At 43.2% G+C, this 11,887-nt stretch overlaps 1 protein-coding gene across 3 annotated transcripts in view; it reads left to right on the top strand.

The window, feature by feature from the left end:
- Positions 1-1,195: 1,195 nt before the first annotated feature.
- Positions 1,196-11,887, top strand: part of BRD10 (bromodomain containing 10) — a 63,331-nt gene continuing 52,639 nt past the window's right edge. For 2 of the 3 annotated variants that reach the window (XM_081942223.1, XM_081942222.1), the window contains exon 1: positions 1,413-2,952. In XM_081942223.1, coding sequence (XP_081798349.1) covers positions 2,318-2,952 — 635 coding nt within the window. In that variant the 5' untranslated portion in view covers positions 1,413-2,317. Of the gene's footprint in view, positions 2,953-11,887 lie in introns of all 3 variants that reach the window. The other variant, XM_081942224.1, reaches the window with a different exon arrangement.

Genomic DNA, 11,887 nt, shown 5'->3' with positions numbered 1-11,887 from the left:
CTGATTAAGCAGATAAAAGAGACTGGTCCAAAACAAGTTAAAAGAATATATAATGTACTGTTAGAAAGAGACTCAGAAAGTGAATTGGTTAAGGATTGTATGATTAAATGGGCTCAGAATTTTGGTGAAGTGGTTATGTTGGAAACGTGGGGGAAAATATGGGTTCAGAATGTTAAATTTACACAGTCACAGAATTTAAGGGAGAATTTCTATAAAATGTTTTACAGATGGTATTTAGATCCTAAAAAATTATCATGCATGTACCCAAATGTTCAACCAAAATGTTGGAGATGCGGGTGTCTAGATGCTACCTTTTTTCATGTATGGTGGACTTGTAACAAGGTTAAAGCTTTTTGGATAAAAATATGGTGGGTTATGCAGAATGTATTTAAGAAAAGAATACAATTCACTCCACAAATGTTTTTATTGGGTATAGTTAAGGATTTTACCAAAGGGGAAACAAAATTGGCCTTGTATATGGTTACAGCAGCTAGGTTGTTGATTGCGCAACATTGGAAAAAAGATTTTTTGCCGACAATTGATCAATGGATTCAGAAGGTGGTGGGGTTCGCTGAAATGGCAAAAATTTCAGCTTTCTTAAAAGCTCAGAAACAGGAGGATTACACACAGGAATGGGCAAAATGGATTGATTATATACAGAATAAATACCAGACTAGGAGTTATTATCTAGCCTTTAGGTAAGAATGTTTAGACCGATAGATGATCAGAGTAAATAGTATATGGGATGTTTGGAATTGTTAGAGTGGTATACAGCGGAAGTCAGGGGGGTGGGTTTGTGTGGGAGGTGTGGGAGGGTTAGGGTGGAGGGTGGGGCAATATATATGTATGAATAAATTAGAAGATGGGACTAATGAAACATTGTTAGGCTAGGAGAAATTTATATTAAGAGTTATAGATGTTAAATTAGCTTAGAAAATGATCAATGTGTTATTATTAATTTAAGAGAAATTTATATAGTGTTTGTTGGGAGGAGAGGGGTTATGAGTAATCTATTTTAAGATGGGGGGAGGGGAGGGGGTAAAGTGTTTGGTATAATATTTGAATGTGAATTTTTGCGGGGGGGTTGGGGGGGTATAGCATTTGTATGAGATTTATATTGTGTGGAGGGGGGGGTGAAAAGGGGGAAAATTTGTTTGTACAAAACTCTTTTAATAAAAAAAAGAAAAAAAAGAAAAAGCTACTTGAAGCTTGAGATCGATAGAGTCCTATAACCAGGGTCTTCCATTCCTTGGCTGTTTTCAAAGCCGCGCCTGAATCACAAACGGTGGACAATCCAGGCTGCAGTTGGTGGCGGAGATTCACGAAATGCAGGTAGAACAGCGCAACTCCGAACTTTTCTAACGTTTCCAATGAGTCTTAACACCCGCTTTACGATTTTACTTGCACTCGCATCTGTGGCAGCTCTTCCCTTTGGACTCTACGGTCAGCTTTCCATCCTTCTCGGTTACCAGCAACCAACGGCCCTAACCGAGCGGCCGGCCTCCCCGTCTTTTCGCTCTTTCTCCCTCACTCTCTCTCGTCACTCCCTGATGATGTCACTCTCCAGCAGGTGTCCAATACAAAGCGCGCAGTCAACGCAACCGGAGAGTCCGCCGCGACTACGCTTGCGCAGACGGTGGAGGTTGGGTTCTCCCACTACTTCTCTCTGTCTCTTGGCTTGGGGGGGGAGGGGACTGCTGAGGTCTGGCAGCGCCCCCCATTAACTGACAGCACGCCGGCTTCGTCCCTCTGCCGAGGCAGCGGGGCTGGAGAGAAGCTTCGTTCGGGCCCGGGTGCAGAGCTAGGAAGGGAGCGCAGGTCTCCCTACCGGTCGGGACGCCTCTGGCTCCGGAGGGGGGAGCGAGGCAATGAGCCCCGAGCCCTCCTCGGCAGCCGCTCCTTCCACTCAGGCAGGTATTCCCTGTCGGCTGTGCCTCACGCCCCTCTCGGTCCTGCGACGCAAGGGCTGAGGTGTCCCTGGCAGCCTTTTTCTGAGGGAACTCTCGGCGGGCTTTCCGAAGCCGTTTCCTCCCACCCGGGCGAGTTTAGAGCGGCTCTCACCTGCCGCCACAGGTTACGGCTCTTCTCCACGACGAGAGGGCCTCTGCCGCCGCATTTCGGGGGCAAGGCGAAGCGCGCAAAGCGGCGGCGGAGGGGCCGCCGAAGCGGCACCTTCTTTTTTTTGACCGAGGCCGGCCTAACCAGAAGAGGCAGGCGGGAGCTGTCTAGGCCGGCTGAAGCGGCGCCGACTTTTTCCAAGTTCTTGGATGCCGGGACCGCTTTCCACGGGCGCCGACATACGCAGCTGCGGCGGGGCATGAATCCGGCGCAGCCCGAAGGGGAGGAAGAGGAGGGCGACGGCAGCGAAGAAGAAGAAGAGGGCGACGGCGGCGACATGGAGATGCCGCCGCCGGAGAAGGAGGAGGTGGCGGTGGTGGCTGCCACGACGGCCGGAGCTGGGGAGCACGGAACGGAGGCATTAACGGACCCGGCGCTCACCGGCTGCCTCCCGACGGCAGACAAGCTCGAAGGAGGGAGCGCTGGCGGCCACCCCGATTGGGAGCAAAACCTGAGCCCGGAATTGCAACAGGGTTATCGGATCCTGAGCGAGTTTCTCTTAGAAAAGCACCGGCCTCTGACGGCTCCTTTTTTGAGATCTTGGGAAAACCAAAAAAGTGAACGCGGCCAAACGGGAGCTGCCCACTTTCCCGCGGAAGAAAATAGTGGCTGTCTTCTACCTTGCCCCAAAACTCAGCAATTGTCCGGGATGTGGCTGTTGAAAATGGAAGAAAAATTTGCTTCTGGCCAGTACAGAGGAATTACTGATTTTGTGGCCGATTTCCGATTGATGTTGGAGACCTGCTATCGGCTTCATGGGGTAGATCACTGGCTCTCCAAACAAGCCCAGAAGTTGGAGATGATGCTTGAACAGAAACTGGCTCTGCTTTCTAGGTAGGTGTAATATATCTGCTGCATCCGAATACTTAGGAAGAAAGTTTACACAGAGTGGAAGGAGTTCTTTTTTTTTTTTAATATAGGCTGTGAGGGTGTGAATCCTGTACAAGCTGACTGTACTTTTTTTTAAAAATGGATATATATTTATTTTTTTCCCTTGAGGTTACAGTTCTGTTAAGTAAGTTATAAGCCCCACTGAACTAATAAGATCTTGATCATGAATATAGAATTTGTTGTACTGCACAGCTGATAATCATTTATGACAAAGTTTAGAAATGGGGTAAAGTGATGTAGTTATGGCCTGGTTTTATATAATACTGAGTCATAAAGTGACTTGTTTTGAATTAGTGTGAAATGCAAACTATGCCACTAGAATTTGGCCTTATACTTATGAATACATTGTTCTGAATTTCTGCAAGATTTTTTTGCTGAGAGTGGCTAAACATCCATAAAAAGTATGATTATAATTTATAGTGAGCATCACCACAAAATGCCTTGTTCATTCTATCTTCTTAATGTTGTAGTTAGAGAAATAGATCATCATATAAGATGCTTTGGTCAGAAAATGTATTATATAATATCACTTCTTTTATAACTTCATAAGATATACCAGGAAAAAGCTTCCCGTGGACTAGAAAAGAAATCTCCCTTATACAATTGATCCATTTAGTATTATTTTGCCTATGCTGTTACGCAGAGTTTTAGCTGCCAGAGTCTGATTCTAATCCAAGACTTTCTGTATATGAAGCACACACTATATATTGCTAATGAGCTATACAGTATTTCATTTCATTTGGAAACATTGGTAAAGACTCTTGGTGGAGAGTAACAGAAATGAAGTGTAAGGAAAATCTAGACTTTTCTTTGTATTTGTTCATCAGCATTTTTGATTATTTTTTCACCAGCTCGCATACTGTTTTACAGTATTTGAATTTTGTGCTGTATAAATACTCTTAAAACTAAATGGTTTTGCCTGAACTACCACTTTTGTGTGCAGTTACCTATTTAAATAAAGAAGACTTGACAGCATCAGAAGAAATATATATTTCTAATTGTTCTGATTGATTAGCCACAGAAGTCACAGAAATAGACCTAAGTTTGAAAATTTGGTTTATCAGACCAATCCCTTTCTTCTCAATAGACAAACATGGGCTAGATGGTATATTTTTACTCTGCCTTAACTCTAAATCTGAAATAGTTCAGGTTCTGAGTTACTGATTGATGCTGGTAATGGCCTGAATGAAGCAAGACAGTTTGAAGATGAAAGAGGGGTATTCTTGATCAGTAAAAACTCATATTGAAGAACATGAACATAACTTCTATGGATGCCTACTTTTCATCTACTGCAAATAACTGCGTTGAAAAGATGGTGTTTAATTACTGGATGAGCTGGTTGGATGCAGATACCAAAATATATAAAGCCAGTGTTCAGCATGCTACACTAGCTCATTAATACTCTTTTTTCCCAACAGTGCTTGAAATTCCAGTCACTGCTAATATATAATGAATTTGGTCATAACCTTCTAGCAAATATAATGGTTTCTTTTGCTTTTATAATGCAATGCTGTATTATTTCCCCTGACCAGAAACCAAAGATACTGGATGTTGTGCTACAATATGAAAACAAATATCTTTAATGAATAGATCTAACAAATGATACTGTTTAAAATATGTCCTAAAATGCTAAAAGATGAGCTTCAGTAGTTTGGGCAGATTAAAGTTCACAAACACAAGATATATCTCTATATGTATTCCCTAACTTTGTTTATAAGCAGATGTTTACATTTTAAATCTGGCAAGTGTGACTAGTTATTCTTACAACTTTGAAGTTGCAAGGATGAATGGACTTTATCTCCATAGCTGAACACTCTGATATATTTCTGTAACTGCTGATGAAGCAATTAATAAGAGGATTCACTTTAATATCTTAGATTAGTAAATGAGAAAAGGAGGATGAAACTGAGATTTGTCTTTTTGTTTTAGGCCAGGGAAATTACCATCAAAGATTGTTCAATTAGAACTGAAAGATGGAATACAAATGTTTAAATTAATAAATACAAATGTTTAGATTAATAAAACAATGAGGAATTAACTATGTAAATTTTATCTGTGAAGATAGGATTTGAATCTAATCTTGCATACTTTAAATGAAGGAGGTCCTGCTATTCAAGAATGTTTTGATCAGTGGAGAATTTCGATTGATGTAATGAGAAATTAAGCAATATTTGTTTCCCTGCCTTATCCCATTTATTTCAGAAAGCAGGAGACCATGCTGGATTTGGTTTGTTTACCAATATTTAAAGACTGAATTTTCTGTGAACTTCAATCTGTACAATGCATATACTATTTCTAATACCAGAAACACCACCAGAAAATGGATGTTTCTTATTACTAATTGTTAGGGAACATGAGCAGGAGGCTGTTATATTCATATTTTGTTGGTAAACTTCCTACTCTGTTTCCCTGAAAATAAGACCTCCCCGGATAATAAGCTCAATCAGGCTTTTGAGTGCATGCGCTAAAATATACTCTCATCCGAAAATATTGCAGCAGCCATGAGGACCACGCTTACCACCTCCTACACCTCAAAAATAATAAGACCTCCCCAAAAATAAGGCCAAGCGCTTATTTGGGGGGCCAAAACACGGTATAAGATATCTGGTTGATGGGAATAGAAGAATGGATTAGATACACTTTTAATTTTATACAGTTAGACTATTTCTAAATTGTTCTTACGTTCCTCATTGTCACTGGTATGTTTCAACAAGTACAATTGTTCATAGCTAATTCTTGTATTACAGAAACTTTGTACAAAACATCTTGAGTGGCTTTCATATGATAGTTAGCAATTCTCACTTTACACTAATTTTAATAGACCTATATTTAGGACTCTATCCTGTCATAATATCTCCCTTTTCAAAACAAAAATATTTTTTCTATTAAGTCTTTACATTCTGTTGAAAAATACAGGAATCTTTTCACAGTAGTCATTCATGTGTAGTAGCCACCAATAACTTTGTCTCTCTTTTCTTTTAAAACATTTTAAATTAACTGCAGCAAATTCCAATCTTTAATAATGGACTTATGAAGAAATACTTCCTTGTAGCTGTCTTGAATCTTCCATTTGCTGCATTCCTAGAGAAAATTGAAATATAAATATAGTAATAAGAAATTTGATTACCTTGGTTTTTGGAATTCTGAGAGAAAGCTACTTTTTATAAAGCTTAATAGAGACTCCAATAATATATTTTTACACCAGTTTGATATAATGGTTCATCAGGCTAGAAACGGGGATACTCTGAGTTCTAGTCTCCCCTTAGACACAAAGCCAGCTAAGTGACCTGGGCTGGTCACTTTCTCTCAGTCCTAGAACAGGGTTATGATAAACCACTTCTGAAAAATCTTCCCAAGATAATTACAGGGACTTGTCCAGGCAGTCTCCAAGAACTGGACACAATTGAACAGAAGTGGCAGCTGGGGAGGGGGAATTTAAGCAGATACTGTATAGAAAAGCCGGAATAGACCAGGAATAATATTTTTTTCAACATTTACCCTTTTTAGATAAAACCTTATCTAGAACAGGTTGTCAGTTTCAGATTATTAAGAACCTAGTTACAACCATCAGATAACATTATTATTTGTTATTTCACTCTGTGCCATCAGAGATTAAATACATCACTTGATATGACAAAATAATCAGTTTTACTATAAAGTTATGAGAATATTATTCTGAAGAAGCAGGTTAGTTAGCTTAGCAACATTTAAGGCGATAAAACACTTATTAACTTTTCTCCTGTCCAGTTGTGTCTGATTCTAGGGGGACTGTGCTCATTTCCATTTCTTAGCCAAGAGAGCCAGTGCTGTCTGAAGACATTTTCATGGTCATGTGGCCAGCATGATTATATGGCGAGGTGCATGGAACATTGTACATTTAATAGGTACATAGAAGTAGTACCTATTTATCTACTCGCATTTGCATACTTTTGTACTGCTAGATGGGCAAGAGCTGGAGCAAGTAACGGGGGCTCATCCCGTCACTCAGAGCTCGGGTCTCAAACCTGGGCTGTTAGCTTTCCAGATGACAAGCTCAACATCTTTAACTACTGAGCCATCAACTGTAATCAGTTATGGATCGTGTTTTTGAGTTGTTGGTTATTTGGCCATCATTTCTTCCCAAAAGCAAAATTTACTAACAATAGTAATCTAATAGAAGCTTATGCATCAGTGTTTCATAGCCTTGGAAGATTGAAGAGGTATGGACATCAATTCCTATAATTCCTCAGCCAGCCAGTCTCTCACATCCTTTTCATTTCTTGATTGGACTATACCAGTAGTGGGCAACCTTTTTTTTCAACTGAGCCAAATCTCGCCAAAACCACGATTGAAATTTATTTTGAGAGCCACATTTTTAAAACCGAAAATACATAGGATGGTACACTGTTTTTAGTTTCAATAAGTTTTTATTGAGAATATTCTGCATGCAAGTATCCACATAGGTCGGGAGGATACAAATAACACAACTAATAAAACAAAAACTTTAGAACGATATTATTTATTGATAACGTTAAATTCCGTAAAATTTGCCTTACAATGTAGAGAAAATTACATCCTGACAACGACTGACAAAGTCACAACCACTAATGTGAACATTGGCCTTGCATTTCCTTGGATAGTTTGAGTAAGTTAGGTTTGTATGTTGTTGTTTTTAATTTCATCTCTCTCTCCCACTTTCTTTTTTTCTTTTTCTTTCTCTCTCTCTCTCTGGCTCTTTGTCTCTTTCTCCCTCCCTCCCTCCCTCTCTGTCTCCCTCTGTCATTTTCTCTGGGTGTCTATCTGTCTGTCTCTCTCTCTGTATCTCTGTCTCTCTCTCCTCCTTCCCCCATCTCTGTCACTCTGTGTGTGTGTGTGTGTGTCTGTCTGTCTCTCACTCACTCTGTGTGTGTGTGTGTCTGTCTCTGTCTCTCTCCCCTCCCTTCCTCTCTCTCTGTCACTCTGTGTATGTGGGTGTGTCTGTCTCTCACTCATTCACTTAATCACTCACTCTGTGTGTGTCTCTCTGTCTGTCTATCTTTCTCTCCCTCCCTCCCCCTCTCTGTCTCTGTGTGTGTGTGTGTGTGTGTGTGTCTGTCAGTCTCTCTCTGATTCCCTCCCTCACTCCCTCTCTCTGTTCCTCTCTCTGTCTGTCTGTCTCACTCACACACACACACACACACTGTGGTCACCTTGTTGAGTGTTCCAATCACATTTGAAACACTCAACAACTGGCCTGCATTTATGGTATTTTGCAGCATTCTGCAGTCATAGGATTTTGGTCCTATGACTGCAGAATGCTGCAAAATACCATAAATGCAGGCCAGTTGTTGAGTGTTTCAAATGTGATTGGAACACTCAACAAGGTGACCACAGTGTGTGTGTGAGAGAGAGTGAGACAGACAGACAGACAGAGAGAGGAACAGAGAGAGGGAGTGAGAGAGGGAATCAGAGAGAGACTGACAGAGTCTGACAGAATCAGAGAGGTACTTTTAACTACCTGGCAGCGGCGTTTTGCCTTGGGGGGCTCCTCAGAACATCCCAAGACTTCGGAGGGAAGCTTACAACCCGGAGCAGGAGCAAAGCCCCTTTCCCAACTGGCCCTTCCTCCCTCGGAACGCTTCGGAGGGAAGCTTCTGCAAAAGCCCGGGCGAGTGACAAAAAGTTCCCGCCGTTACGAAGTCTCCGAGGCTGTAATTTTCTGAGCTGTGCGCGCGCGCCTGTTTTCCACGGCGTAGAGCAGCGGCGAGATTCTGCGCGGCGAGCGATGATTCCGGGGGCCATCCGGGAAGATGAGGAACGTGAGGGGGGACCCTGCCCCCCACTGATGGCCTCCGGAATCATCGCTCGCCGCTGCTCCACGCCGTGGAAAACAGGCGCGCGAGCACAGCTCAGAAAATTACAGCCTCGGAGACTTCGTAACAGCGGGAACTTGTTGTCACTCGCCCAGGCTTTTGCAGAAGCTTCCCTCCGAAGCCCGAGAGGAGGGAGGGGAGCGGGCGCCCGGCACACAGAAGAGCCGCATTAAAGCGTGTAAAGAGCCGGATGTGGCTCGCGAGCCGCGGCTTGCCGACCACTGGACTATACTAACCTACTTTACATTGATTGAAGACCACATGGAAACTTCAGGTGATGCACAATGGAGCTGCCCAATAAATGACCAGACTCCATTACACCATTTTTATTTGAGATGCAGTGGCTATCAGTATGTTTCTGTGTGCAGTTCAAAATGTGTTTTTATCTATAAAGATCTCAATGCTTAGTGTCAGGGTACCTTTGAAATTACCTTTTTCCAAATAGAATCTTCCTACTTAATACATGCAGAGAGTATGTTGCACACTCTCAGTGTGTGGAGGATCTTTTGTTATTTTTCTTTTTCAAAATTATAGTATCTTTTTAACCTAGGTAGATGTCTAAAGGATCTATTGCTTTTTCAACCATGAGGAAGACAGCACGGTCATTGTGTTAATGCTTAAGGAATCAATTTAGTTTTAATTTTAGATAAATAATAGTAAATGATTATAAATTGGTTCCCTTAATATTTTAACATATCAGGAGATTCTCAATCCTTGCCTTTCTTGGGATTTATCACTGACAGTTTGAGGTAATCTAAGGCTAGGATTCTGCCTTAACTCCCAACTTCTGCCTTCAGTTGCCCCCATGGGAGAAGCCCTTTATAGTGCCAAATCATTACAGAGAATCTGTTGAAAGCCCCCTTCTATTAGAACATCTGTGGAAAGTGCATGGAAGTGAATATTCTGTGTAGATGCTCTTGTCATGTAGAATAGCTTGTCCCAAAAGAAGGAGTGGCCATTCTTAATCCTTACATTCAAAGATAAGAAAAAGCTGTTAGGGGAAAAAATAAATAGAGGTACAGATGTGTGCATACATGCTGCATGGCATGAATTTCTTTGATGATAACCTTGAAGATTAGATGGTGCCTGATGCTGTTTTGTGAATTAAATAGTTTTTGCAATGCCTAGCTAGGACTTTTCTCTCCCATTCCCCCTCTTCCACATTATGAAATTACAATTTCCCTTTGGTTCATTTGTGGGAGTTTTTTTGTTTTCTCCCTTCTGTTTTCTTCTTTTTCATAGTGCAGGTGGCCCTTAACCTATGAGCATTTTTCAGCAATCTTTAAAAATTACGACAGTGCTGAACGAAGGGATTTATGACATATGTCTGAAATTACAGCTGCTGCAGTCCCCTATGATCAGAGTTCTGGCACTTGGCAATCTACCTGCCCTTATGACTGGCTGTGAGGGTATTGCAAGTGCCCCTGCCCATCTTTTCCTGCATCCAACTCTGCTAAGTCTCTTAGGCCTGCTTCCTGCCTCGCTGGGTCCCACCCCCACCGCGCTCCACTTACCTTCTGAAGATCATTTTTCTTGAAAGCAAATCAGCCTAAAACCATGTTGCCTACCTAGAATTGCAGTCTGAGAATTACAGCTACCTCCAAATGGCACCTGCTTCTAGGATGGCATAAGGTGCTTCTGTAATAGGGAGGCCACGTGACGCATCAGTTGATTCTCTTTTAGAAAGGCAGTTTCCAAGGATAGACTTTCCAAAAAAGCACCCAGCCAATGCAATGCATGGCCTTTTTGCATAGGCTGCCTCGTGCCATTCTGGAAGCATCTGCCATTCTTGCAGTCTCTCAGAAGGGCATGATGGAAAATCATGCCATTCTAAACGAATGGCAGTTGCCTCCAGAATGGTGCGAGATGGACTCTTCAGGAAGGTCTCACATAGCACAGGCTGGGTGCTCTTTTGGAAAGGCAATCTTCAGAAGAGATAAGTGGAACAAGGCCTGACAGGATGGGCCCAAGAATGTGAGACCCAGTGCGATGGGAAGTTGTCCAAGGGATACCTCGGCTGGGAAAGGCCCTGGAAGGCCTGGTGCAGGCCTCTTGTGAGATGGGAAGGTGCTGCAGTGCGGGCCTCAGTCTGTATCATGCCTCCCAGGGCCTGCCACTATGGAGGCACCTCTGCTCTGCTTAACGACCTGCACGGTTATTTAATGAGCACAATGGGGAGAATGACCGTTGGCTTACCTGAATGGTCTTTCTCTGGGCGCTGCGGGAGTGTCCAAGCACGGGTTAACTTCAGCTTGCTGCCCAAGGACTGAGTTCAAATTCTTGTAGCTCCGCCTCTTGCTCCCCTCAGAGGCTCAGTTTTAAAAAATGAAAAGAGTAGTCCAAAAGGAACTGTCAATGGCGATAGTCCAAATGCTCAATGGAAGGTGCCCCGCGGCCCTTATACAGGGTGGGGTTGGACACTCCCACAACGCCTAGAGAAAGACCATTCAGGTAAGCCAACGGTCATTCTCCTAGGCGCTGCTTGGAGTGTCCAAGCACAGGACATGCCAAAGCTATGTTGTCCCAGGGAGGGAAGAACTGTCCACAGCCACGGGGCTCACGACAACTCTCTGTAGAACTCTCCTCCCAAAGGCTGCCTCAGCCGAGGCGAAAGTGTCCAGTCTATAATTTTTGACAAAGGGCGACGGGCTAGACCACGTAGCGGCCCGACAGATGTCTTCAATGGATGCTTGGGTGGCCCATGCAGCCGAGGTTGCGGCACTCCTCGTCGAATGGGCAGTGACACGAGGAGGGGCCAGTCTGCCTTGATGTTCGTAGGCCAGCTGGATACACGCCCTTATCCAGCGCCCTATGGTGGAAGAGGTAACTTTCCTGCCCATGGTAGCAGGTTGAAATGACACAAAGAGTGCCTCTGTCTTGCGAAAGGGACCTGTCCTTTTCATGTAGATCCGCAGGGCACGACGGACGTCCAGCTTATGCCAGCCGTGTTCCCTGGGATGTCTGGGGCGCCGACAAAAGTCTGGGAGGACGACCTCCTGTGAACGGTGGAAAACGCTGTTGACTTTTGGCACGAACGCTGGGTCCAG

The sequence above is a fragment of the Natrix helvetica genome (genome assembly GCF_964273705.1).
Source record: "Natrix helvetica genome assembly, chromosome: 2".
NCBI classification, from domain to species: domain Eukaryota; kingdom Metazoa; phylum Chordata; class Lepidosauria; order Squamata; family Natricidae; genus Natrix; species Natrix helvetica.
Note: the sequence above shows the minus strand (reverse complement) of the source record. Positions and strands in the feature narration are given on the sequence as shown.